Below are 26,367 nucleotides of genomic sequence, written 5' to 3' on the forward strand. Positions count from 1 at the left end.
GTACTACACATACGATTCACTATCTCATAAATGTATTTTCGCTTCAGGTTTACTTTAACCCATTCCCAATCCCACTGAATCCAAAACGTTTTGCCTGGAGTTAGGCTGCAAGCACTTGAAATCACATCAGAGACAGGTTTAGTGTGTGCGGCAGGAAAGCAGGGCGGTCACACCTCACTGAAAATCATTATGTGGCTAACCAGTGACATGAACCTTTACCCATGAAGCTGTTAGACAGTAATAAGAAAGTTGGGCTATCGGGACTGATTAGGAAACACAACGGAGCCCTACATTTATCATTTCATTCTTTTCAGAAGGACTTACTACTCCAGTTTATACTGTAGATGATATTCTCTCTCTTCAGCTTCACGCAAGTCAGCGTTATATTTCAGAAGTTGCTGCCTCATCCGTGCGGTTTCTGTATTGGAGCCATCAGGGAACTGATCAGCTTTTTCCAGCTCTTGCTGCTGTTTCTCGAGTTGATTTGTAAATTGTTTAGCATCTTGCAGCAATTTTATCTCTGATTCCTGTATGCTGTGTGGATTTAAAAATGATAATGTTTATGCTTCTGTAAAATGTATTAATAATAAACAGAACATCGAGGTAATGCAGCCCATGTCAATTCAATCTGCTATTTGTATAGGATGTGACACAAAGCCAGTATTCCACTGTAGATTATAATCTTACATTTACTGCACTCTTGACCACTCATCTTGAAAGTAGATTCAATAGCAAGTTTGGCAAATCTAGGACTAAGCAAGCAATTTATATAGACCATCACACCCAGATCATTTGATCTCCTGCTGAAGCAGAGGTGATTAGTCTTACTATCTTTGACTCTAGTATTCTGGAAGATGCAGGGCACCATGGGGGAGTAAGTGCATTGCACACATAGAGAGCTGCAGCAAAAAATGGGTGTCACCATGCAACTGAAAGGGAGCATAGCCATGGGTGAAGCCAAATGTACATGAACCTAGTGTTCTGGTACACCATGAGCTTGCTGTTTAGTCTGTAATTCAAGTAGTTGTGCAATTGAAAGAGAGTGGACTTGGCCATCTAAACATTGAATAAACTCCCTTCCTCTAATAAAAAAAATAAAAATAAAAAAAAGGCACTGCACTAGTCACCATGCAAACAGCCATATGAAATGTAATTAAATATAATTAATTTAATTTAACATCCTCTTCTTAAATTATAATTAAACAGGCAGATCCCCCAAATAATTTAGCGGTGTGTCCACCAAACATCACAATTAGGCCCAGTTCACACTTGCATTAGAGTGGCAAACAGATCTGATCACTGGTTGACCGGATCCGTTTTCACTCCGTTGCTACTCTGTTTTCATTCCGCTGCTTCTTCTCTGTTTCCCACATCCTCCCCCCCCCCCCCAGATCCCAACCCCCAAAGGGGATTTTACCCCTTTTGGTTTCTACCCACACTGTACAATGCTCAATATACCTCATATGTATAAAACAATCAGGTGTTAAAAGTTTAATGTCTCTGAAAAAAAACTCAGTAAAATGCCACCAGAGATTTTATGTTATATATAGTTTTTTATTATTTTGAATAAACAAGAATTAAGCATGCAAAGAGAGATGCTACTGATACCATAACACTTCTGAATACAGGGTGTCTTGTAACACAAATCCAGTCTCATAACTAACATTTACAAAGGGTGATTTCCACCGGAGATTTTCAAAACATGTTTATCACTGATACACATCAGAAGCAGAAGCCTCTCCTTGGTGTGAACAGTGCAATTACAAAAACCACATCCGGCAATGATAGCGTGTTATGAACTGTGGTCACATACAGAACATTTCTCAGGTACACGAAGTTTTAAAATGAGGAAACTAAGGTGGCCGTCTCTCTATTTCTCTAACTTCTAGTTTCCAAGACATGCTTGAGTCTACGTTGGCATATAAAAGCCTAGAACAACCAAATGAATGAATATTATTATGAATGATCATACTTTCTGCCATTGTTTAGACTAACTGAAAAAAAAAACATTTATCACATGTGTTGGCCGCCTATAAAATGTTTTAAATGTATCTGTAAAATTCATCTGTGATTGCCCAGCATTATGCTACTCAGCATAGCAGAAACAGAACATTCCTTACTTTGCATGCTTTCAGCTCGTACTTTTGGCAAATGGGTAAAAAACAGGTGGCTTAAAACATGTGGTCATGAGTGCATAATTTTATCCTGACTTTTCTTCATATATTAATGTTTTATGACCTCACTATAAAGTGTCCATGTTATTGTTTTATTTTAATTCTTCCTTACAAAGTGTAGCCGTCACTTTTCACCCAAAAAAAGTGATTATGCAAAACAAAAGAATGTTTTATTTTGAATGCTCTGTCAAAGGGCACTTTTAATCCAACTTGAAAAGTCCATAAATATTCCCCATTACTGACCCAGATCTCAGCACTCTGAATGCGATGCCTAGGTCACTATAAATGAAACCTGCAGTAGGAGTAATATGGAGGTCACTGGCTTTATTCACTTCTAAAAGAAGCTGGCAGTCATTCTTACTCTTTTTCTGTAATACCTTCCAAGTCACCGGGCTATTAGTAAACAGACCAGATTCAAGCCTGGAAACTCTGGATGAAGCTTTTTATAGGTGTGCATTTGAGTCACCACTAAACATCAGCATAACTATCAGGCAACTGGTATTTCTTAAAACTTATTGACATCTTTCAAATGTTTCTTTAGCTCTGCTTCAGCTGTAAATACAGTTTTCAGGGGTCCCAGACAGTCCTTATGTGTGACTAATAGCTCTGTCCAATCAGGTGATTTGTTCACCTTCACTAAACTTTACTGTCTTTAGTTAGGTGGTAAATTGACTCTTAAGGCTCATACACACGGGTTACGGGCGTCGCCGCAACCACGTGGCACGCGTGTGTTGCGGCGACGGTTCGCCCGTGTGTATGACGCGCGCGCCCCGAACCGTCGCCCGTCGGAGCTGTCGCCAGGCGATTGACATGTTCAATCGCCGGCTACAGCCGTCGCCGCAACCTCGCCGGAACTGTCGCTAGTCTCGCATGTGTATGCGGGCTAGCGACAGCTACCCACACACGGCACACGGAGCTTCCGGCGGGGGGGAGGAGCCTCGGCGACAGCTTCCGCCGCATCGCTATTCCCTCTGCTGCAGTGTGGATGCAGAGGGACTTGGCGACGAGCTGTCGCCGAACTGTTGACGAACTGTCGCGCACACGCTCCCGTGTGCAGCGACAGCTACAATTGTCCCCCCGTGAGTACTTAGCTTTAGTCAGGGCCGGTTTAAGCAACAATGGGGCCCCAGGGCAAAATAAACCGGGGGGGCAACAGACACCCCGGAACAAAAATCGGCATTAAGGACCTTTTTTGCAGCTGGTATAGTCAGGGTGTGGAGCCCCAATCGGTCGAAGCTCCACATTCTGGCTATCCCAGCCTGCATGGGGGACAAGGGGTTAAAAAGTACCAGGAGGGGTATCCCACATAATTTAAAAAAAAAAAATTCCCACACTCTAAACATAAAAAAAAAATTGGGAAAATATGAAAAAATGCCAGGGATCTTCATACATCCATATTGCGGCTGTTTAGCGATCCCTGGCCAAAGTGCTGCGGCTGCGTATGGCCCCCCCCCCCGGAAACCCCGTTAGGAAATTTATTGCTCTTTCTTTTGATACATGTAAAATTACACTACCGTTAGGTTTGCTACTAAAAGTGACATTTACCGCATTTAAAAGTATACTTTTTTTCCTTCGAGGCTTTAAAATCGATTTTCTCAAAAACTATAAGGTCTTTTTAAAAAATTGTTTGTTTTTCCTCTTTTTCCCAATGATCTCCTTAACATATCCTGCAAATTTAGGGTTTCTAGCATTTAAGGTGGATTTGCTATTAACTGTTAAAGTCGGTGGGTTTTTAAATGTGTATTTTTTTCCCTTTGAAACATTAAAATCGATTTTCTCAAAAACTATAAGGTCTTTTTGAAAAAAAAAAGTTTTCCTCTTGTAGCCACTGGGGGCTCCTACAAGCTCTGGGGCAATTGCCTCCTTTGCCTCTATGGTAGCGCCGGCCCTGCTTTTAGTGCCAGTTTCTGACTCCAGGGCCCATATGCAATAAACTTTTTCTCCTGTGTTCTCTCCTAGGAGATATTTTTTTCAACTTCTTTTTAAAATAACTTTTTGCAACTGAAAACGTACCAAAAGTAGGTGAAAAAGTACCTTAAAAATCATTTTGAGCATTTTCTTGCTTGCTGGTGGTTTGAAATGTATTTTATTGGCAAGTTGTGAAAATATCAGCTGGAAGAAAACTCAGGAGAACAAGTTAATTGCACATGGGCCCAGGTGTGCCTGCACACATGACAAAAGCTGCAAAGCTGTTAATGGCTTTTGATCTGAAGTATTTGTTCGCTGATCAAAAACATGTGAAAACATAAAATTATATAAACCAAAGAAGGCTGACACATCGGTACGGATAACTGACTTATAACGAGAAACTATGTACACTATTAACCTTCTTGGCGGTAACCCCGTGTGTGACACGGGGTAAAGCCGCCGGAGGGTGCCGCTCAGGCCCTGCTGGGCCGATTTACATATTATTTTTTTCAAACACGCAGCTAGCACTTTGCTAGCTGATCTCCGCTGCCCGCCGCCGATGCGCCGCTACCCGCCGCGGATTGGGGAAGCCCTCAAGGAAATCCCGTTCAGAACGGGATTTCCTTATGGGCAAGCGGCGCCGGCGGCGATCGGGGCACACGGGGGGACGCCGCAGGGAGGGGGAAGCATGTAGCTAGCGCTAGGCTAGCTACATGCTAAAAAAAAAAAAAGGTGAAAAAAACCCTCCCGCGGCCGCGCAAGTCATACCGCCAGGGGGGTTAATACACTTCAGTATTAACACAAATTGCTCAAAAATATTTTTCATCCTGATGATGTCCACAATACACACATGCAAATATTTAGCCTATAGCAGCCTTTTCTCCACATGTGATGGGTGGAAACTCTGGAATTTAGGACCCAAGTGTAAGGATCCCTTATTGCACTGGGTGGTCAGAAAGTATGAACCCCCCCCCCCAGCATTACACCAAGTTGTTGCTAATTGACTCATGTTAAAATTTGTAAGTGCTATAATCTGAGTATCCTTAGGGTGGTTAAAGGGACTATCATGAGAAGAGCCACTGTTGGAAGTGAAATGTAGGTAATATATAATTGGGATAAATTCATGATGCTAAGTAGTATTGCACAGGCCTCCTATTCAGTTTGATTAACTGTCTGTTAAATCTCATTACTAAGTAAATTGTGTAATTGTGGCTGGATAGTGTAAGGTAGTGGCTGGATAGTGTAATGGTTAAAGGGATACTGTAGGGGGTCGGAGGAAAATGAGCTGAGCTTACCCGGGGCTTCTAATGGTCCCCCGCAGATATCCTGTGCCCGCGCAGCCGCTCACTGACGCTCCGGCCCCGCCTCCGGCTCACTTCTGGAATTTCTGACTTTAAACCACTGCGCCTGCTTTGCCGTGTTCTCGATCCCGCTGATGTCATCAAGGCCCAGTATGGTCTGTGTCTGCGCAGTACACTCCTGGTGACATGAGTGGGAGCGAGGACACGGCAACGCAGGCGCAGTGGTTTTCTGATTTTAAAGTCAGAAATTTCAGAAGTGAACCGGAGGCGGGGCCGGAGCATTGGGGAGTGGTTGTGCCAACACAGGATGTCTGCGGGGGACCATTAGAAGCCCCGGGTAAGTTCCGCTCATTTTCCCCCGACCCCCTACAGTATCCCTTTAAGGGCTCTGCCTCTGACACAGGCAACCTGGGTTCGAATCTCGGCTCGGCTTGTTCAGTAAGCCAGCACCTATTCAGTAGGGGACCTTGGGCAAGTCTCCCTAACACTGCTACTGCCTATAGAGCGCGTCCTAGTGGCTGCAGCTCTGGCGCTTTGAGTCTGCCAGGAGAAAAGCGCGATATAAATGTTCTGTGTTTGTTCTGTGTTTAATTAGCTATACCTGATGATGCGCAAGAAATGGATTAGCTGAATTGACTTCTCTCACTCCAATCCTCCTCTATACTCCCCATAGTTAATACAGGTTAGGCTTAGGCATTTTTTTTTTTTGATCGAGAGTGGTGGATTTTTATGATTTATTTTTTTGTAAATTGAATGGTGTAGGGTAGATTGCCAATTTCTTGTTGTATAGTGACATTTTTGAAATGTTACAATCAATCCAAAAAATTGATTGTCATTTTTGGATTGAAAAGAAATATAAAAACAAATGTATGGTGTGTGGCCACCTAAAGGCTGAGTTCACGCTAGAGAGGGAAATGAACCATTTCCCAGAACAGAACACAATGGACCAATAGACAACAGATCGTATACTGTATGATGTATAGGAGCCATTCAGGCATGTTTGTTGCAGTGAAGGAATGCAAAGTCCAATACTGCTCGACTTTTCTGGACACCTGTAACAAACTTATCTGATGTGGTCTCTGGAGGCTGTTCTGATAGCTTGGAGCAGCTGGAGGAAGCTTCCTCTTCCTCTTTGGTCAGTCGCATCCCCGGCTCCCCTGTGGATGTGGGTCAGCGACGTGTTGTTTCTTGCAGTCTCTCTAGAAGGACGTGCACAGCTCAGAGCTGCCTTTATAGGTTAAGGAGGCGTGTCTGAGGTGTGTCAGCTGATTCCTGAGGTCAGCTGACACTTGCTGCAAGGATGTTGCTGATTGGTCTGATTTTCCTGGGGGCTTGGTCTGTGCTCTATTCCTGCTATATAAGCACTGGGCATTCAGTTACTCGCTGTCCGTTATAGCTATCAGGTCACTGAGCGCTGGACCTTGCTTTGCTACTCAGTCTAGTTAAAGTTCTGCTGAGATAGATATATATGCAGTGTTTGCGAGATGTATCTATCCTTAGTTAGTATTGTATATTGTATTATTGTGATTGTTCTCTGTGTATGACCCGGCAAGCCCTCCACTTTGATTAGTCTCATCTCTCTGTACTACTATCATCTGATACTCGGTATTGACCTCGGCTAGCCTAACGACCCTGTCTCTGCCTTATCCTTAACTGTACCTCAGCCATCTGACCTATGTGTATGACTTTGGCCTGTATAACGTTTTCGCACCTGTCTTAGCCTACTGTACTTTAGCCATCTGATTACCAATGTATGATCCTAGCCGGTTATTGACCTTGCTCTGCCTCAGTCCCTGTGTGCCGCATATCTCTGACTTCACGTGTATGACCTCAGTTGACGATCTGACCTCGATTATCGTATACTCAGTGTACACTTCATAGCCTGCATCACAGCCAGCGTTACAACACCAGATCAAAGTGAGAAATGTCATAGACCACATGCGATCTATGTTATCTCCTTTGCAATAAACACCAACATACTACTGTGAGCAGCTGGGTAGTCACTACAAATCATATACTGGATCTGCTGTAAACATCCACGGCAGACCTGCGATCTAGTGTGAACTTAGCCTTAATCAAGAGTGCGGATGATTTAAGTGTTGGAGTGAGCTGCACGTGGTAGTCTTCTGCGTAGATACATAGCCGGCCTTTGATATGAGCGACCGGAGCGGTCGCTCAGGGCGCCAGCTTCCAAGGGGGCGCCTATAGCTGGCTACCTATACTGAGGGCACCTACACCTGATTTCCTATACTGAGGGCACCTATAGCTTTACTGAAGGCTCCAACACCTGGCTACCTTTACTGAGGGCTCCAACACCTGGCTACCTATACTGGAGGCACCTACGCCTGGCTAACTATGGGGGGGATGGAGACCTTCAACTGACTTCCTATACTGGGGGCACCTATGCTTGGCAACCTATATTGAGGGCACCTACACATGAGATCCTATACTGGGGGTACCTATACCTGGCTACCTACCTATACTGAGTCTGAGGGCATTTTGGAGGGGGGGGGGGCGCACACTGGCTATAATGCGTGGTGCAGCTTGACAGTGCTGTGCTATCATTCTAAATGGGGGGAAGGCCAGGGGCGTAGCAATAGAGGTTGCAGAGGTAGCAACCGCATCAGGGCCCTTGGGCCAGAGGGGCCCGAATGGCCCTCTCTCAACTACAGTATTCGCTCTCTATTGGTCATGCTCATAATAATAACTTCTATAGATACTTTGAATAGTAATCATTAACAAACTGTTTCTCATCCCCTTCTTGCACCTGTGACACTGTAGTAGTTGCCATTGGCAGGTTTTGGTGCGTCATATCAATTGTTATGTATATAGTGCTTGGGGGGCCCAATTGTAAAACTTGCATCGGGGCCCACAACTCCTTAGCTACGCCACTGGGGAAGGCGGCTAACTGTCCCACTGTTTTTATTAATATTCCTAGCCTTTATTTTTAAGTGTATTCAGGATATTGCACTCTTTCCATCCATTCGTGGTTATTAATAGTATATTTTCTATTATACATACGTGACACAGAGATCTGAGCATTTGGCGTGATGTGTCACAACGTCAAAAAGGTTGGGAACCACTGTTCTAGGAGATATCTCAGGAAAAAAGGGGAATTGCATATGGGCCTGTGTGTGTATATACGTGCATGCGTGTGTGTATATGCATGTGGGAAGAGGATGGGGGGGGGCGCACAAAAATCAGGTTTCGCTCAGGGCGCTGTGAAACCTAAGGCCGGCCCTGCGTAGATATGTGCTAGATCAAGTGGTACAAAGCTAACAGTGGTGATATTTCAATCAATATCAAGTGGTGTGAAGTGGTATAGAAAAAATAATATTCACCATCTGGTTTTAGATCACGGTAATTGCAAATGTTTCTCTGATTGAGTATACATTGTACAGAGTATATCTACCTACCGAGGTGAGAGCTATATGGAGGCTGCCATATTTATTTCCTTTTAAACAATACCAGTTCCCTGACATTTCTGCTCATCTTTGTGGTCAATAATATCTGAATCACACACATGAAACATGCATGCAGCTAATCTTGTCAGATTTTTGTCAAAAAACACCTGATCTGCATGCTTATTTTGGGTATATGGCTATATGCATTAGAGGCAGTTGATCAGCAGGACAGCCAGGCAATGCGCATTGTTTATTAAGGAAATATATATGCCAGACTCCATATGTCGCTCACCTCAGGTTCCCTTTGTATATGATTCTAAATCAGGCATGGGCAAACTCGTCCCTCCAGCTGTTACGGAACTACAAGTCCCACAATGCATTTGCCTTTGAGTCATGACTGTGGCTGTCAGACTCCTGCAATGCATTGTGGGACTTGTAGTTCCTTAACAGCTGGAGGGCCAAGTTTGCCCATGCCTGTTCTAAATGATAGTATGTGCAAATAGGATTCAACATGCTTTTTTGCACCCTACCTTGTTTAGTCTGAAGCCACCAAAGTTTAATTTGAAGGCACCATCCTTTGTAGGTCACATGGTTTGCACCATGGTTTGTGATAATGTTATCAGTTTTCATGTAGGTGGTGCTTGGTAAATTTTGGAGCAAAGCTGATACCATGGAAAGGTCTGCTTCACTGTGATTGTTTGGTGTCCATATATTATCTGCATAAACATTTTTTCTTCCAAGTCAGTGAAAAAAAATGGTGCACAGTGGCAAGTAAGCTGCAAATAAATCAGCCTTTTCATTCTTTGATAATGTTGTAACACTGAGTTGTGGTTCACTTTAATGCGGAACTAAAGTTTCCTAAGAAATCAGAACTGAAAACTGACATCCCTAAATGAATATATATAGATATTTTACTTGGAATGTAAGACCTTTATTTTGCAATGGTATAGTTGCTTATTGTCTCATTTACTGTATTTGTGAGGCAGCCAGAGCAAGTTTAGTGACCTTACAGCAGGAAAGAATAACAACTACTTGTCAGATAATGTGTGGAGGGTGGGGTAGAGTCTGCTTCCTCAGACAGACATTTGCTATATGTCACTTAAGCTAAGTACTCACGGGGGGGACAATTGTAGCTGTCGCTGCACACGGGAGCGTGTGCGCGACAGTTCGGAGACAGCTCGTCGCCAAGTCCCTCTGCATACACACGGCAGCAGAGGGATTAGCGATGCGACGGAAGCTGTCGCCGAGGTTCCTCCCCCCCGCCGGATGCTCCGTGTACTGTCTGTGGGTAGCTGTCGCTAGCCCGCATACACATGCGGGGCTAGCGACAGTTCCGGCGAGGTTGCGGCGACGGCTGTAGCCGGCGATTGAACATGTCAATCGCCTGGCGACAGCTCCGACGGGCGACAGTTCGGGGCGCGCGCGTCATACACACGGGCGAACTGTCGCCGCAACATGCGCGTGCCACGCGGTTGCGGCGACGGCCGTCCCCCGTGAGTATGGGGCTTTAGCTGTTTTAGGTCTCTTGCACACTACATGTGATTACGATTTTTTAACTGATCCGATTTTTGACTCTGATTAAAAAACATATCGGAATCAAAAATCGGATCAGATAAAAAAATCGGAATTGCACGTAGTGTGCAAGAGGACTAATACTGAAAAACGCCAACCGCAAACGCAGTACCATTGTGTATGCAATTTCTCTGTGATAGCATTCTGCAATTTTTACTTAAAGCTAGGCATACAGGGAGAAAAGCATGGGAATGTACGGCCCATATTCAAAAGGAAACTTAATGTTAATACGTGCACAATAAACCACACCATTTTAATGGATCAAAATAGGCCGAGGCCAGCTTTATTGGGGCTTAGTAAATAATTTGTTTGTTTTTTTATTTCTTTATTTATTCAAAACACTTAATGATCAACCAAAACAATTTTGTACACACCGGTACATAACTGGGTGAGATCACCCATAACACATCAGCAAATGAAAAAAGGATAAGCAGATACTGTCCGCTACCGGGCGACATTATCCATTACCATCCGCCTTCTTAGAGGCGACAAGCCCCCAACAAAGTCTCACGTAGCCTCGACAGTTCTAGGGCGGGAGGGTGGGCCGTGCGAGCTGCTTCACAGAATGATAAGGTGAGCAGCTACGCAGCACCGACCTACTTATACCCCCTGCCTCCACCTGATAGGCGGCTGGTAAGCCCACGAATCCTGTTGTCCAATCCGCAGCAGCCTCCAGGCTGCCCGGGTGTAGCTCCACCGCACCTGTAATAAATTAAAAAGGAGAGCCAGCAGAAAGCCCAGCTGCAGTAATTAGCTAAGGGGCCGACATGCCCATGGCTCCACAGTTTATTACTGCGTCACTTTCATGGGAATGTACGGCCCATATTCAAAAGGAAACTTAATGTTAATACGTGCACAATAAACCACACCATTTTAATGGATCAAAATAGGCCGAGGCCAGCTTTATTGGGGCTTAGTAAATAATTTGTTTGTTTTTTTATTTCTTTATTTATTCAAAACTCTTAATGATCAACCAAAACAATTTTGTACACACCGGTACATAACTGGGTGAGATCACCCATAACACATCAGCAAATGAAAAAAGGATAAGCAGATACTGTCCGCTACCGGGCGACATTATCCACCAGCCAGGCAAGCTTCACAAGCCTGGCCCCCCAACCAGCCCGGCCAGTTCGATAGCTGAATGCAAGTTTGAATTTAGAATATCTAGGCCCAACCCTGACAGATGGACCAGGTCTCTTCGGAACAAACCAAACTCCCCACCTTCTAGTTCCATATGGCGAAAAGAAAACCCGCCCACCAAAGGGAGAAATTTGGCTAATGCTCTATTCAAACGTTTCCTAATAGAGTTCAAAAAACGAATATCTGGATGAGAGAGCCATGACAACCTTGGTATAATTTCTGAAAAAATTAATTTGGTATGCGGTAGCTGGACACTCAGGTCCCTTAAATCATTTTTCATCCTATGGAGTAAGTCTAGGGTACGATACTTTCCCACATCATTACCCCCTAAATGAATGACTATAATGTCGGGGACTGGCCAAAAATGCAGTTTTTTATATATCAAGGAGCACAGGCCCTCCCATCTCATGCCTCTAATACCTTGCCACAGGATGTGACAATCATCTCGGTCATAGAACAGATTCTCCGAGTAGGGTCTGCCAGCCGCTCTCTTACGGGCCCAAAATATGTACAAGTGGCCGAGAATCCACACAATAACTTTTCGACCTGTAAAATTAATTAGTATAACATAAACTGAGGTCTAACATAAATCTGGAACCTATTTGATTCCCAACGGCCCACTCTTTTTATGGCATCTTCCGACAAACCAAAACGGGCAGCTTCCGTAGCTGCTCCAATACGGAAGGAGTGGGATGAAAACTTTAAATTTTTTAAACCCAGGATTGCCAAGCACTTTGAAAACACAGCCCTGAATTGAAAACTGGATAGGGGGGACCCATCATTATGGGCTAGAAAAGATACTGATTTCGGCCTAAGGGAAGAAAACTGAGAGATAATACCCACTGGGCAACAACTTGAACCCGGGAGGGAGCTAAGCCTTAACCACACACCTCTGCCTTCTTGATCTGTCTTAGAGCGCTGAATAAACAATCTAATTTCCTGATTGCTGACTAAAACATCCTCCTCCCGCAGATTAGCGTGGGCCTGCTTGTTAGGAGCCACCAATTCAGATATGCGCAATGCTCCATAGAATGCTAAACAAAAGGCTGCTTTGAACAGAGCTGACTCAAAAGAGGATACACAAATTCTGTCCAAAGCCGACAGTAAATCTACTAACAATGCAAAAGTTACAGGCCTGCGTTCATCTTGCTTAACACTGCCTTTGCGGAGGCCCTTCAAGAACTGTCTAACAACTGCATATGACGAGCAAGGTGGAGAGTTAGCCAATTTTCTGAAAAAAGAAACACCTACCAGGGTCCTATTCACCATAGACGGAGAATAGTCTTTTTCAATTAGATAACAAGCAAATGACAATACTAAATCAACAGAGTCGGCCATAGGTGATAACCCATAAGAATCCGAGAAGGCCAACCATTCACTCCAGGAGGCTGAATAAGCCGACCAGGTTCTAGGGGCTACCGATTGTCTCACCATCTCATCAATCAGGACCAAATGACGTTCCATAATTGGGCTGGACAACTCTCTCCCGAATCTGCCGCTCCAGGGGCCAATTCTCGAAAACGCCTCCATTGCTGTCGAGACAGAGAATCAGCAATTGCATTAAAACGACCTGGCAAATACTGAGCCTTCAGCCATATATTATGCCGGAGGCAATGCAATACAATATGCCGTAAAACCTTAACAACTAAATCAGACTTAGCAGATAAGCAATTTATTGAAAACAAAACTCCCTTATTATCAGTCTGAAGTAAAATGCGCTTATTCGCGAAATCTTTTCCCCACAAGACCAGGGAGACCAGAACCGGAAATAATTCCAAGAGGACCACATTTTTTGTAACGCTGTTATCCACCCATGATGCCGGCCAGCTCTCCGCACACCACTTTCCTTGCCAGAATGTGCCAAAGCCATACGAGCCAGTGGCGTCAGTCACAAAATCCATTCCTTCATCCAAAACGAAATCTTCCTGCCACAAAGATCTACCATTATAATGTAGCAGGAACTGATGCCAAATCAATAAGTCTTCTTTAATTTCTCTATTCAGATACACATGCCAATTCGGCGTTTTACAACCTGAAATAGCTTTCGCCAACCGACGTGAAAACACACGGCCCATGGGCATTACACGAGAAGCGAATGCCAAATGGCCTAAAACTGACAATCTCTCGCGCTTTCGCTTTGTGCTTGCCTAACAGGTTATTAATGCTCTCTTTTAGCGCTGCTACTTTAGCCATAGGCAATCTAAATTCCATATTAAGTGTATCTATTGTAATGCCTAGAAACTCTAAAGACGTGCTGGGAAGCACCGTCTTTTCGTCTGCTAGCGGAACTCCAAATTCTGCCATTGTGTCACAAAATACCTCTAGCAACTCTTGACAACTCTCACGATCAGAGGAAACCAACAAAAAATCATCAAGATAATGTACTATTGAACCTGCCTGTGACCGCTCCAACACTGCCCATTCAAGAAAAGACGCAAATGACTCAAAATATAGACATGATAAGGAGCACCCCATGGGCAGGCAGCGATCAAAATAAAAGTAGCCATCAAAGAAAAAACCTAGAGAATTAAATGCTTCCGGACTAATAGGTAGCAGCCGGAATGCTGATTTAACATCAGATTTTGCCAACAGAGCACCCTTGCCGAAGGAGCGAATCACGGATAATGTCTGATCAAAAGTAACATAAGTCACCGATACAAGTGAGCTATCAATACTGTCATTGAGAGAAAGACCTTTTGGGAATGACAAATGGTGAATTAATCTAAATTCATTTTCAGCCTTTTTTGGGACTACCCCCAAAGGCGATACCCTGAAATTTTTGAAAGGAGGGCTCGCAAAAGGGCCACTTACCCTTCCAGCTTGTAACTCTTTTATAATTTTTTTCCATGTTACTTGTGGGTATTGAATAACAGATTTTAAATTAGGGGATATTACGCAACCTAAACCATCAAACTGCGGTAATGGGAAACCATTGGCAAAACCCTCAATGATTAGATCCCTGATCGCTTTGTTTGGATACCGGCTTAGCATTGGTAACATACTTTGAAGCTTCACCGGAGTCAGTGCTTTTGAGAAATAAATCTTTAGTGCTACTCTGAGCTTGCATATCCACTCGTTTAAAACAACGAGTTACCGGGTGGATGCCACCGCAGAAGTTGCACTCATGCTTATACTTACAATTTTGCAAGAATTTGCATTGCCCTTCATTATAAGCATAACATAAACCTTTTTTTATTGTTGAAGGGGACATTTGCGTAACAGAAGTCTGCCTTTGGGCCTGGGACCGCTGTGGTAACATCAGTCCCAACCACAGACCCACATCCTTATTACCCCAGGATAAAGAGGGGTAAACAGCCAGTTTCTGACGGAGGGCCTCATCATAATTGAACCAGGCCATTCCGCCGTACTTCCTGTATGCTTCCTCTACCGTGTCTAAATGCTGAAAGAGGCCAGTACAAAGTTCTGGTCTCCTTTCTCCAAGGACGCCTGCCAAGATGCAGAACGATTGCAACCAATTACTGAAGGATCTAACAATCGGACGCCTTCTTTCATCCTCCCCCTCCTTCTTTTCTTTTATCACAAATTCTTTATTATGGGGGAGGAGCGACAGTATATCAACATATTCTTGTCTCCAAATTTTTTCTTTTACTGACATAGGGAGGTGAAAACCCAAAGGGGACAAGACACATGGTAATACTTCCTTATAACAAGTCTCTGCCACCCCCGGTCTTATAACCGGAGGGGGCACTACAGGTGATGAAGATACAGGCATACTTGGGGTTGTCATAGGTGCAGAAACAACATTCTGCCTTGACACCACAGGTATTGAATCAAGAGCTGAGGGAGATTGTGCAATTGAAACAGCAGGTACAGCATTAACATTCTGCCATACAGCTACAGGTGATGACACAGGTTCACTACTCTCTCTCCCTTCCCTCCCCCTACCAGGAAGCTTGCTAACCACATTAGCTAAAGATTCAACAATTAAAGAAAGCCTGTTAATGCTTGACATGACATTTGCATTTGTACAGTGCTCACCAAGTGAAGGGCTGGAACGGCTCCCGGCTGGCTCCCCACTGCTCGGACCGGCCTGAGGTGATAAATCCCTTGCAGGGGGTGCAGAGGAACTTCCTCCCTGCTGGATATGAGAAACTGTTCTCTCCGCAGCACGACTGCTGCGAGATTTCCTTGGCTGAGATGCAGGGGAGTATGGCTTCTTTGAACCCTTAGAGCGTTTGCTGAAGCCTCCTCCCCCCGCACTGGTTGATGGGCGGCTGGAATAGTAATCCTCCAGGGGCTGTGGATCCTCCCTTCCATCCTCTCTGCCGAGTGGAGGTGGTGCCTTCCTCTTGCCAGCCCGCCCACTCCTCAGGGACCTTCCTTCTCCTTCTACAGCCAGGATGCCATCCTCCTGGGGGTGCGACACAAGCTGGGACTCCACTGTACACTCCACCTCAACAACAGGCGGAGCTGCGGCCGGGAATTCCCCGACAGGCTGCTCAGACACTAACGGAGCTTCCTCTGCCTGCCACACAGGAGTGAGCAGGTCGCGCAGCCAAGCTTCTCCATCCTCCTCACGAGCTCTCCTAACGACAGCCTGCACAAAAGCCTCCATCTTCCTGCACGCCGTGCGAGCTGCTTCACAGAATGATAAGGTGAGCAGCTACGCAGCACCGACCTACTTATACCCCCTGCCTCCACCTGATAGGCGGCTGGTAAGCCCACGAATCCTGTTGTCCAATCCGCAGCAGCCTCCAGGCTGCCCGGGTGTAGCTCCACCGCACCTGTAATAAATTAAAAAGGAGAGCCAGCAGAAAGCCCAGCTGCAGTAATTAGCTAAGGGGCCGACATGCCCATGGCTCCACAGTTTATTACTGCGTCACTTTCAGGGTAACTGCAGTATGCAAGAAGTTTGCATCAGGCAAAATTGGATAACCGTAGTATAAAAGGGTTACTGCAATTTTAATACCTTTGATGATACCCTAGTGGGTTTTTTTTCTGAATGTATTTCAAAACGCAGGAAATAAATTCTAGTATAAAACAACCTTCATTCTTGGATATGTTTCTATTTCCTTCAATAGCTTGAATTAGGAATTATTACAAGCAAACAGTGCATCCAATTGTGCAAAGACATGGAAATTGTTGCCTATGTATTTTAGCAGTAATCATGGAGTCACTGCAAGAATCAAAAGTGAACATGTAACTACAATTACTACAGTAAACCTAAAACAAGTTAGTAGAAATCTACCTTTTCAGCGTCTCATACAGTGATGTGTACTTTGCCTTAAGTTCAGCTACTCGATATCCAGGGATTTTTCCAGCTGCCAAAAGCTAAGCAAAACAAAATAGAAAGTTATGTTTTTCAAGCTGGACAAATTGAATTATACTTTAATTGTTACCAAAATAGAGTGGCCTGGATTAACTGAGCTTTCCTGAACTGATTAGATTTTATGCCACGTAATCATTCTCCTTTGATAACCTTCCCATAAAGTCTTCAATTTCTGTATTGTGCATAGTGTAAATATTACTTCCTCCCAAACAGTTCATTTATTTAAAGGAACTTGGAGGAAACCAAAATAGCTTTCATATCTTGTCCATAGAAGGATGCAATAAAAGGAGAGTTCAGTCTGTTATTTAGAGAAGCACCTTGTCTGAAGTGCCAGGATGGGTAAAACAAAATCAGAAAACTCGGCAGATTGCTAGAGATGAATATTATTGTATGGATGCGTATTTTAGTTACTGGTCATCTTTTTCGTTTCAAGGGTGTTTATTAAAGAAATTGCAGTATACAAGAAATTCCAACTAATACAAACCATACATATTCCCCATTTAGGGGATCCTTGTTATAGCTATAACAATTATGAATAGCATGAGCCTCTATAGAGGTTTATTGATAGCCAGAGAGTTGCACTACACACTACTATAAAAAATATAAAAAATTAAGTTTTATAGGGGATCAGGAAAGGAAAGAAAGGAAAAGAGAAAGTAGATAAGAATAGAGAGTATAGAGGAGGGATAGACTATAAAAGTGAGATTCTGATGCTAGGGACCATGGGTGGGAATTCCACATCATGCCAATGGACCCCAACATCAATGGAAAGGGGAAAGGGGAAAAGAAGGAAGATAAAGAGGGAGGGAAAAAAAGGGGGGGGGGAGGGAAGTGCCTTTAACAAGATAGTTGGACATACAATTTAATAGATTTTTATCAGATATTCATATTGAATCTAACAACTAATCTATGGAAAATGTGTAAAATTTCATTAACCCTTTTTAATGGAAAGGATATGCCACAAAGAAATTAATCCAAACAGAGGGGAAATGGAGTTTGGTAGATGTGTTAAAAAAAAGTCACTTAAAAGAATTATTTCTTGATGGTACAATATATCTGTTATGTTTTAGGGAAGTTTATGAATATAGTATCTTTGTTATCTTTCTTTTTCAGGGTGTTATGTGTCTCAAGGATTCCATTAGAAAGCTTTTCTAGTTATCTATAGCAACTATCCACAGCTGGAATTGGCTTTGAAGATTGCAAGTAAGTGCTCACCTATCACTTAAAGTGAACCTCCGGACTAAAAATCTACTCAGCAGAACTGAAAAGGCTTGGTGTTTCTTTAACAGTTTCACAGCATCAGAACTTTGTTTTTCTTACCAAAGCATCATTTTTAGCTGCATTATTAGCTAAGCTCCACCCATCAAAGAAAACTGCCTAGACTTTTTTTCCCTGATGCTGTGCAAAGCATGATGGGATTTCCTGTGTTGTTATTCACGTTGCTTAGCAACTGGGAGGGGTGATCAGCACACAGGACAGTTGGAACTGTGTCTCATGCTCCCTGTCACCTCCTTTCAACCAAAAAGATGGCTGCCCTCATGAAATCAAACATTTTCCTGTTCTTTTAAAACAGGGTGGGTAAGAGATTATATTACCTATCTATTTTAATTAACATAACTAATTTAACTTAATGACAGTATGTTTGTTTAGGCTGAAGTTCCTCTTTAAGAGGATGCATGAGGCAGGTTGCGACTGTGACCGCACAGTACAACTGAGTAGTTTGTATGGGTGCCATGTGCTTGTATGCATGCCTGGCAACTTCAAGACATGCTTCTAATGAGACAACTGATGGTGTCCTACCCAATCTCCTATCAGATCTGGACCAGGACCTCACTGAGCTCCAGGACAGTCTGAGAAGCAACCTGGCAGCATCAGATATAGTGAGACGATATGTCAGGCAAGTGGGGGGCTCAGTTAATAGTATTAGTTCCTTCATACTCCAGGAACTGCCTGCATACACTTTTCACATGAGGCCAGATATTGCTATGCACCAGGAGGAACCTAGTCTGACAATGCATCTAAAGGTGGCCATTAACAATACGATTCTTCTGATGATCAATTCTCCGATTTGATTGTAATGTTGTTCAGAAATGATTGTTCGGGCCCACTAATGGAAAAAAAAGCTGCTATCCAATTTGATTAGATTAATGGAATCAATCAATTTATTGGATCGATTCTATTAATCTGATCAAAATGGATAGAAACTTTTACTTCTGTTAGTAGACCCGAACAATAATTTCTATTCGAATCGCAAAATCGATCGCCCAAAGAATTGCAATTATACGGGCCACCTTATGGATTTTATCCTGATACCTAATGGTAGTAAAGCCTGTAGCTTGTAGAGGTCTGTCTGCCCTTCATTCGATATGAACAATGTCATAGGTGGCATAACGTTCTCCATGGCTTCTACAGACTCTTTCATGTCTGTCACATGTGCTCAGGGTGAACCTGCTCTCATCTGTGAAAAGCACAGGGTGGAACGCCTGCCAATTCTGGTATTCTATGGCAAATGCACTCGAGCTCCATGGTGCCATGCAGTCAGTGCAGGGCCCACTAGAGAACATCAGGCCCTTAGGCCACCAACATGAAGTCTGTGTCTGATTGTTTTGTTGGAGACATTCACACCAGTGGCCTGCTAAAGCTCATTTTGTACAGTTCTAGAAGTGCTCACCCTGTTCCTTCTTGCCAAATAGAGCAAATACCAGTCCTGCAGATGGTTTAAGGACCTTCTACAGTTCTGTCTAGCTCTTCTTAAATAACTGTCTCTTTGAATCTCCTCCATGTCCTTGAGGCTGTGCTGAGAGACGCAGAAAACCTTCTGGCAATGGCACGGATTGATGTGCCATCTTGGAGGAGTTGGACTACCTGTGCAACCTCTGTATGGTTCTTGCTACCAGCCACAAACTATGACACTCCAACCACAATGCATCACTGTAGGCAAGTCACACTTGCCTTTGTACACCTCACCTTGTAAGTAGGGGACTGTCTGTACATTTATGTTTGTCATCTATATTTCATCTGTATTTCCCATTATGCTTTTTATTGTAGCATAAATTGATAGCTACATTGTATCTTCCCATCTGTTTGTGGTCATATACAGGCAAATAGCGACTTGAAGATACAAAAGTGAACAAGTCATTAGTAAAAGTCAACCCATGTTTGGCTGATATAACAAATATTAAAAAAAATAAATGTGTGATATAAAAACTAACTGCTGCATTTTAGAATAGAAGTGAATTTAACTAAGTTTAGAGAAATGCCATAGGATCCCATTAAGTCTTATTTATTGTATAATCTTAACAACATCTTTGCAACATAAAATTCAGTAAATCAGATATAATTTGGATAATGCATGTGACTAACATAATAACATTGGGCTAAGAGTGAGAAGACCTAATGCCTACACACTTTTCTTGATGACTGAGAGCAGTAAGGGTGTTTATAAAGAAAAGATGGAAAGAGCAGCACAGATACAGCTAATGAGGGGTGTAGCTTCTCACATCATGTCACATGCCAAGTAAGACAAACCAATAAAGGAGCTCTCTTAAGTCCAACTACAGAATTTCATTCCCACAGAAGCAGTCATTATCATGCTGAAGCAAACAGTGAAAAGAGAAGGAGAAACACAAAAGTATTTTCTAGATTTTTTTTTTCATCTCTCCTGGCCTGCGCATTACACATACCATTACACATACCATAGAGAAATATACTATAGCCCTTTATTTACTTATTTGTCACAATGTAATCAGAGGCAAAGAATCACTGCCTCATCCATCCTCCACCCCCTTACCTAGTGTGTCCCCCACTACCCATTAGATTGTAAGCTCGCAAGGGCAGGGTCATCCTCCTAATGTTTACTGTTTTTGTAACAATATTTGTGCTGCTTGGAACTCTGCTGTATATTTGTTAGTTGTATCTATGTTCCCCTTGTCGTCTTATTGTGCTTTGTAAAGCGCTGCGGAATATGTTGGCGCTATATAAATAAAAAATAATAATAATAATAATAATAATAATAATAATAATAAAATACTGATCTGCAAAGATCATGCAAGTATCAAGTATTGCCATGCATGCATGAAAAAAAGACTTCTGAAAATTTGGGAGCTCAATTTCGGCATGTAAAATATCAGTAAATTTAATGATCACACTCTTCCCGATATTTTCAATGGACACCTATGGGGAGCCTAAAGCGTTGCCGCTAACAGGGTGCCCAAATTACCTGCAGTGCCGGTGCCTCTCCTACATAAATAATGAAGACAAACTAATAATGCATATTGTGCTTAAAGGGCATGCAAGTAATACTTTCTTGTTTACTCAGTCATTATTGGAGTCTGCTGGAATCAGAGTGGTATGTGAGTGGAGTATAATACTATCTTATTGTTCTCAAAGCCAAACAAAATTGTACTTTTACTGTGTAATACTCAGCAGAATGTACCTGTACTATATAGATAGATTCATTGTGGGGTTGACACAATTACAGTTCAGTAACTGTATTAGTCCAGGTGGGTACACCTTACCAGATGGACAATAACAATTCATTAATATCAAGAGGTATATTTTATGTGCAAACTTGTGTGATTATTATTTATGATCAGCGCAGAGTCCAAAAACAAAAGACGAGTCTTCAACAAAGAATAAAAGCAGATAAATCTCCACCGCAATAAATATTGGGTTCACGGCACAGCTCTGCAATCATGGATACCCAAAAAAGGAAAGAGGCTTACCAGCTGGTGACAACCCACATTATAAGGTTGTATCAACGCTTTGGTAGACATCAGGAAGCAACAGTCTGTCCAGGATCCACCAATTCAGCAATGATTCCTCTCATGAATGGATATCAGTAAACATCATATAAAAACAAACAAACGGCAACTCTAAGTGTAAACCGTTTAATATAGAGTTTTCATAGTAAAAACAGCTTAAAAATATTATAAAAACAAAACCTACATAGGGGCCCATGCAATGGGAACCCCGAGAAAGTTGCACGCGTGTATGGGTCAGCAGTAAAGGACAGTATGAAGGTGTCGCCTGTCTCCTTCCCGGTCGGTTTCGCAAACTAGCGTCATCAGGGGATTAAGGATACAAGCTGCTGGCACCAAATATATAAACTTTTACAATAAAGAAAGGGGTGGGGCTATGAACACCAACAGTCAAGACCCCTCCAATAGAGTATAGATCAGACTCTACTAGGAGAGTGACTATAACCCAGATCAATACACATTGAAAGCAATGGGATATAAGATTAGAAGTTTGAAGTCTTCAGTGGCTAGACAGCACAATGGTTAAGGGCTCTGTCTCTGGCACAGGAATCCCAGGTTCAAGTCCTGGCTCCCCTAGCCTAGCAGGAAACCCTGTTTTTTTTTTTTTTTTTTATACTATAGTATGCAATACATACTGGCATATGTAAAACCAGAAAGTGCACATTATAAAAGGTGAATAAATGAAAAATTACCTAGACAAAGCCAGATAGATATTAAGTGAAATCCAAGGTCAGAGAATACAGAACTGAATAGCGGATAAATGGCCGGCATAGGGAACTTACAAAGAGTAAAAACATAGTCCTCCACATAGGATAGACAAACAGCGCATAGCTGCATTGTACGTCATCTACAACGCCTGAGCGGCAGAATGACATGCATGTATAAAGTTGAAACAAAATTTTTTATATATATATATATATATATATATATATATATATATATACGTCATTAGCAACGCTAGGGCGGCAAAGTGCCACATATGTGTAAAATTCATGCGGCAATGCCTGTAAAGTGCACAAACCCAAATTATGCAGGGATACACTTGGAATATATAAAACCGTGTGTAAAACATATGCATAAAACGTATGGAATACATGAGACCATGCATGCGCCATTATTAATCGTGGGAGAAATGTAGTAATCAACGCTATCACGTGAATGAGAGGTACGCCGAGAACATAACAGGACTCATACGTACCAATGAAAAATAGTACACGTGTGTAAAGGGATGTGTAAAGAGAAGTAGAATACTAGTGAGCTCCTTACAGGAATGTGCATAATATTTCGCGCATAGATGCGTCGAATAAATGAGAATGTACGAGGAGGAAACAGGAGTGAGAGAAAGAAAGGTCCCATTAACCAATGCCAAAAGAAGATGCCAGTGAAACGATTCCCACATCTAGACTTTTTTTAGAAATATATATATATATATATATATATATATATATATATATATATATATATATATATATATATATATATATATACACAGGATCTTCTCAAAAAATTAGCATATTGTGATAAAGTTCATTATTTTCTGTAATGTACTGATAAACATTAGACTTTCATATATATTAGATTCAAATACACACAACTGAAGTAGTTCAAGCCTTTTATTGTTTTAATATTGATGATTTTGGCATACAGCTCATGAAAACCTAAATTTCCTATCTCAAAAAATTAGCATATTTCATCCGACCAATAAAAGAAAAGTGTTTTTAAAACAAAAAAAGTCAACCTTCAAATAATTATGTTCAGTTATGCACTCAATACTTGGTCGGGAATCCTTTTGCAGAAATGACTGCTTCAATGCGGCGTGGCATGGAGGCAATCAGCCTGTGGCACTGCTCAGGTGTTATGGAGGCCCAGGATGCTTCGATAGCGGCCTTAAGCTCATCCAGAGTGTTGGGTCTTGTGTCTCTCAACTTTCTCTTCACAATATCCCACAGATTCTCTATGGTGTTCAGGTCAGGAGAGTTGGCAGGCCAATTGAGCACAGTAATACCATGGTCAGTAAACCATTTACCAGTGGTTTTGGCACTGTGAGCAGGTGCCAGGTCATGCTGAAAAATGAAATCTTCATCTCCATAAAGCTTTTCAGCAGATGGAAGCATGAAGTGCTCCAAAATATCCTGATAGCTAGCTGCATTGACCCTGCCCTTGATAAAACAAAGTGGATCAACACCAGCAGCTGACATGGCACCCCAGACCATCACTGACTGTGGGTACTTGACACTGGACTTCAGGCATTTTGGCATTTCCCTCTCCCCAGTCTTCCTCCAGACTCTGACACCTTGATTTCCGAATGACATGTAAAAGTTGCTTTCATCCAAAAAAAAGTACTTTGGACCACTGAGCAACAGTCCAGTGCTGCTTCTCTGTAGCCCAGGTCAGGCGCTTCTGCCGCTGTTTCTGGTTCAAAAGTGGGTTCATGCTTCCATCTGCTGAAAAGCTTTATGGAGATGAAGATTTCATTTTTCAGCATGACCTGGCTCCTGCTCACAGTGCCAAAACCACTGGTAAATGGTTTACTGACCATGGTATTACTGTGCTCAATTGGCCTGCCAACTCTCCTGACCTGAACCCCATAGAGAATATGTGGGATATTGTGAAGAGAAAGTTGAGAAACGCAAGACTCAACACTCTGGATGAGCTTAAGGCCGCTATCGAAGCATCCTGGGCCTCTATAACACCTGAGCAGTGCCACAGGCAGATTGCCTCCATGCCACGCTGTATTGAAGCAGTCATTTCTGCAAAAAGATTCCCGACCAAGTATTGAGTGCATAACTGAACATAATTATTTGAAGGTTGACTTTTTTTTGTTTTAAAAACACTTTTCTTTTATTGGTCGGATGAAATATGCTAATTTTTTGAGATAGGAAATTTGGGTTTTCATGAGCTGTATGGCAAAATCATCAATATTAAAACAATAAAAGGCTTGAACTACTTCAGTTGTGTGTATTTGAATCTAAAATATATGAAAGTCTAATGTTTATCAGTACATTACAGAAAATAATGAACTTTATCACAATATGCTAATTTTTTGAGAAGATCCTGTATATATATATATATATATATATATATATATACACACACATACATAGTTGAGGGAACACCACACCAAATATGCCAGTAAGTATAGCAAGAGGTTATACAAGTGACCTTAAAAATAATATTAAACAAATAGGCCAAGCAGACCGACACACATGTACAATCACAAAGTAAAAGTATCATAAAAATTATAAACAGTCATAAAAATTATGAATTATTAATAAGACAATTTACGTCCAGTTCAACATTCAGCCCATCTGGGCCGAGTGTTGCAGTTTAAAGATCCATTCTGTTTCTAGTCGTTAGACATCTCTAACCCGATTTTGACCTCTCCAGTTTTTCTTAATGCTATCTATAACGCAGTATTTCAAAAGGGAAGGGTCCTTATGATGTGTGGTAGCAAAATGTTTGGGTACTGGATGTCCCATAGATCCCTTACTGATCAGGTAGATGTGTTCCCCCAGTCTTTCCTTAAAGGATTTGGTGGTTCTACCCACATATTTTAGACCGCAAGGGCATTCTAATAGATAAACCGTGAAAGTGCTATCACAGGTGAATAACTGTTTAATTTAAAAGGGCCGTGAGGTAGCGTTCCCCGAAAAGGTGTGAATTCTGCGTGGCATGGATTTGCATGCTTTACATCCTTTACACTTACCACATGTATAAAAACCCTTAAGTGGTACTACGCTGGAAGGGCTTATTTTGGGTGGATCAATATGGCTATGCACAAGACGATCGCACAAATTTGGCGCTCTCCTGAATATAATCTCAGGATTGTCCGTAAGCAATGGACCAATCACTGGATCGCCTGAATAAGCCCTTCCAGCATAGTACCACTTAAGGTTTTTTTTTAGATGTGCATGACATTCTGCCGCTCAGGCGTTGTAGATGACGTACAATGCAGCTATGCGCTGTTTGTCTATCCTATGTGGAGGACTATGTTTTTCCTCTTTGTAAGTTCCCCATGCCGGCCATTTATCCACTATTCAGTTCTGTATTCTCTGACTTTGGATTTCACTTAATATCTATCTGGCTTTGTGTAGGTAATTTTTCACTTATTCACCTTTTATAATGTGCACTTTCTGGTTTTATATATGCCAGTATGTATTGCATACTATAGTATATAAATAAAATAAAAAACAATAGGGTTGCCTGCTAGGCTATGGGAGCCAGGACGTGAACCTGGGATTCCTGTGCCAGAGACAGAGCCCTTGACCATTGTGCTGTCTAGCCTCTGAAGACTTCAAACTAATCTTATATCCCATTTCTTTCAATGTGTATTGATCTGGGTTATAGTCACTCTCCTAGTAGAGTCTGATCTATACTCTATTAGAGGGGTCTTGACTGTTGGTGTTCATAGCCCTGTCAGAATTCTAGCGGTTTTATTTATGCAGGAAAAGCTGTCATATGTGTATGTATATATAAATATTAATAATCAATACCATCCTTCCTAAGAAAGAAATAGTTATTGTTAAACCCTAAATAAAAGAATGTATTACTTTGAATTACATGTAAAGTGGATTTTGCCAGTGATAGAGACAGTGACACTTTTATAAGGTTATTTTAACTTGTAAGCTAGACAATTTTGTTTACATGTTCCTTGGCTTGAAGGCCATTACAACCAGCAAGAAAAGATAAAATGTCCCAATTAGTTGATGATTCAATTATGCCACCTGGCGGTTTCATAGTCTTATAATGAATATTATTAATAGATTGTTATTTATGATGAGATAGTGACCTCTTGCGGTGTAAGTTATTATATTT

The 26,367-nt window shown here is 42.2% G+C and overlaps 1 protein-coding gene across 2 annotated transcripts in view; it reads right to left on the reverse strand.

Moving 5' to 3' along the window:
* CCDC146 (coiled-coil domain containing 146) overlaps window positions 1–26,367 on the reverse strand; it is a 165,973-nt gene that overhangs the window by 74,422 nt on the left and 65,184 nt on the right. For both annotated transcript variants that reach the window (XM_068276212.1, XM_068276213.1), the window contains exons 3-4: window positions 16,712–16,794; window positions 325–534 (exon numbers count right to left, since the gene is read on the reverse strand). In XM_068276212.1, the coding sequence (XP_068132313.1) occupies window positions 325–534; window positions 16,712–16,794 (293 nt within the window). The remainder of the gene's footprint in view (window positions 1–324; window positions 535–16,711; window positions 16,795–26,367) is intronic.

The sequence above is a fragment of the Hyperolius riggenbachi genome, chromosome 3 (assembly GCF_040937935.1).
Source record: "Hyperolius riggenbachi isolate aHypRig1 chromosome 3, aHypRig1.pri, whole genome shotgun sequence".
Classification (NCBI taxonomy): Eukaryota; Metazoa; Chordata; class Amphibia; order Anura; family Hyperoliidae; genus Hyperolius; species Hyperolius riggenbachi.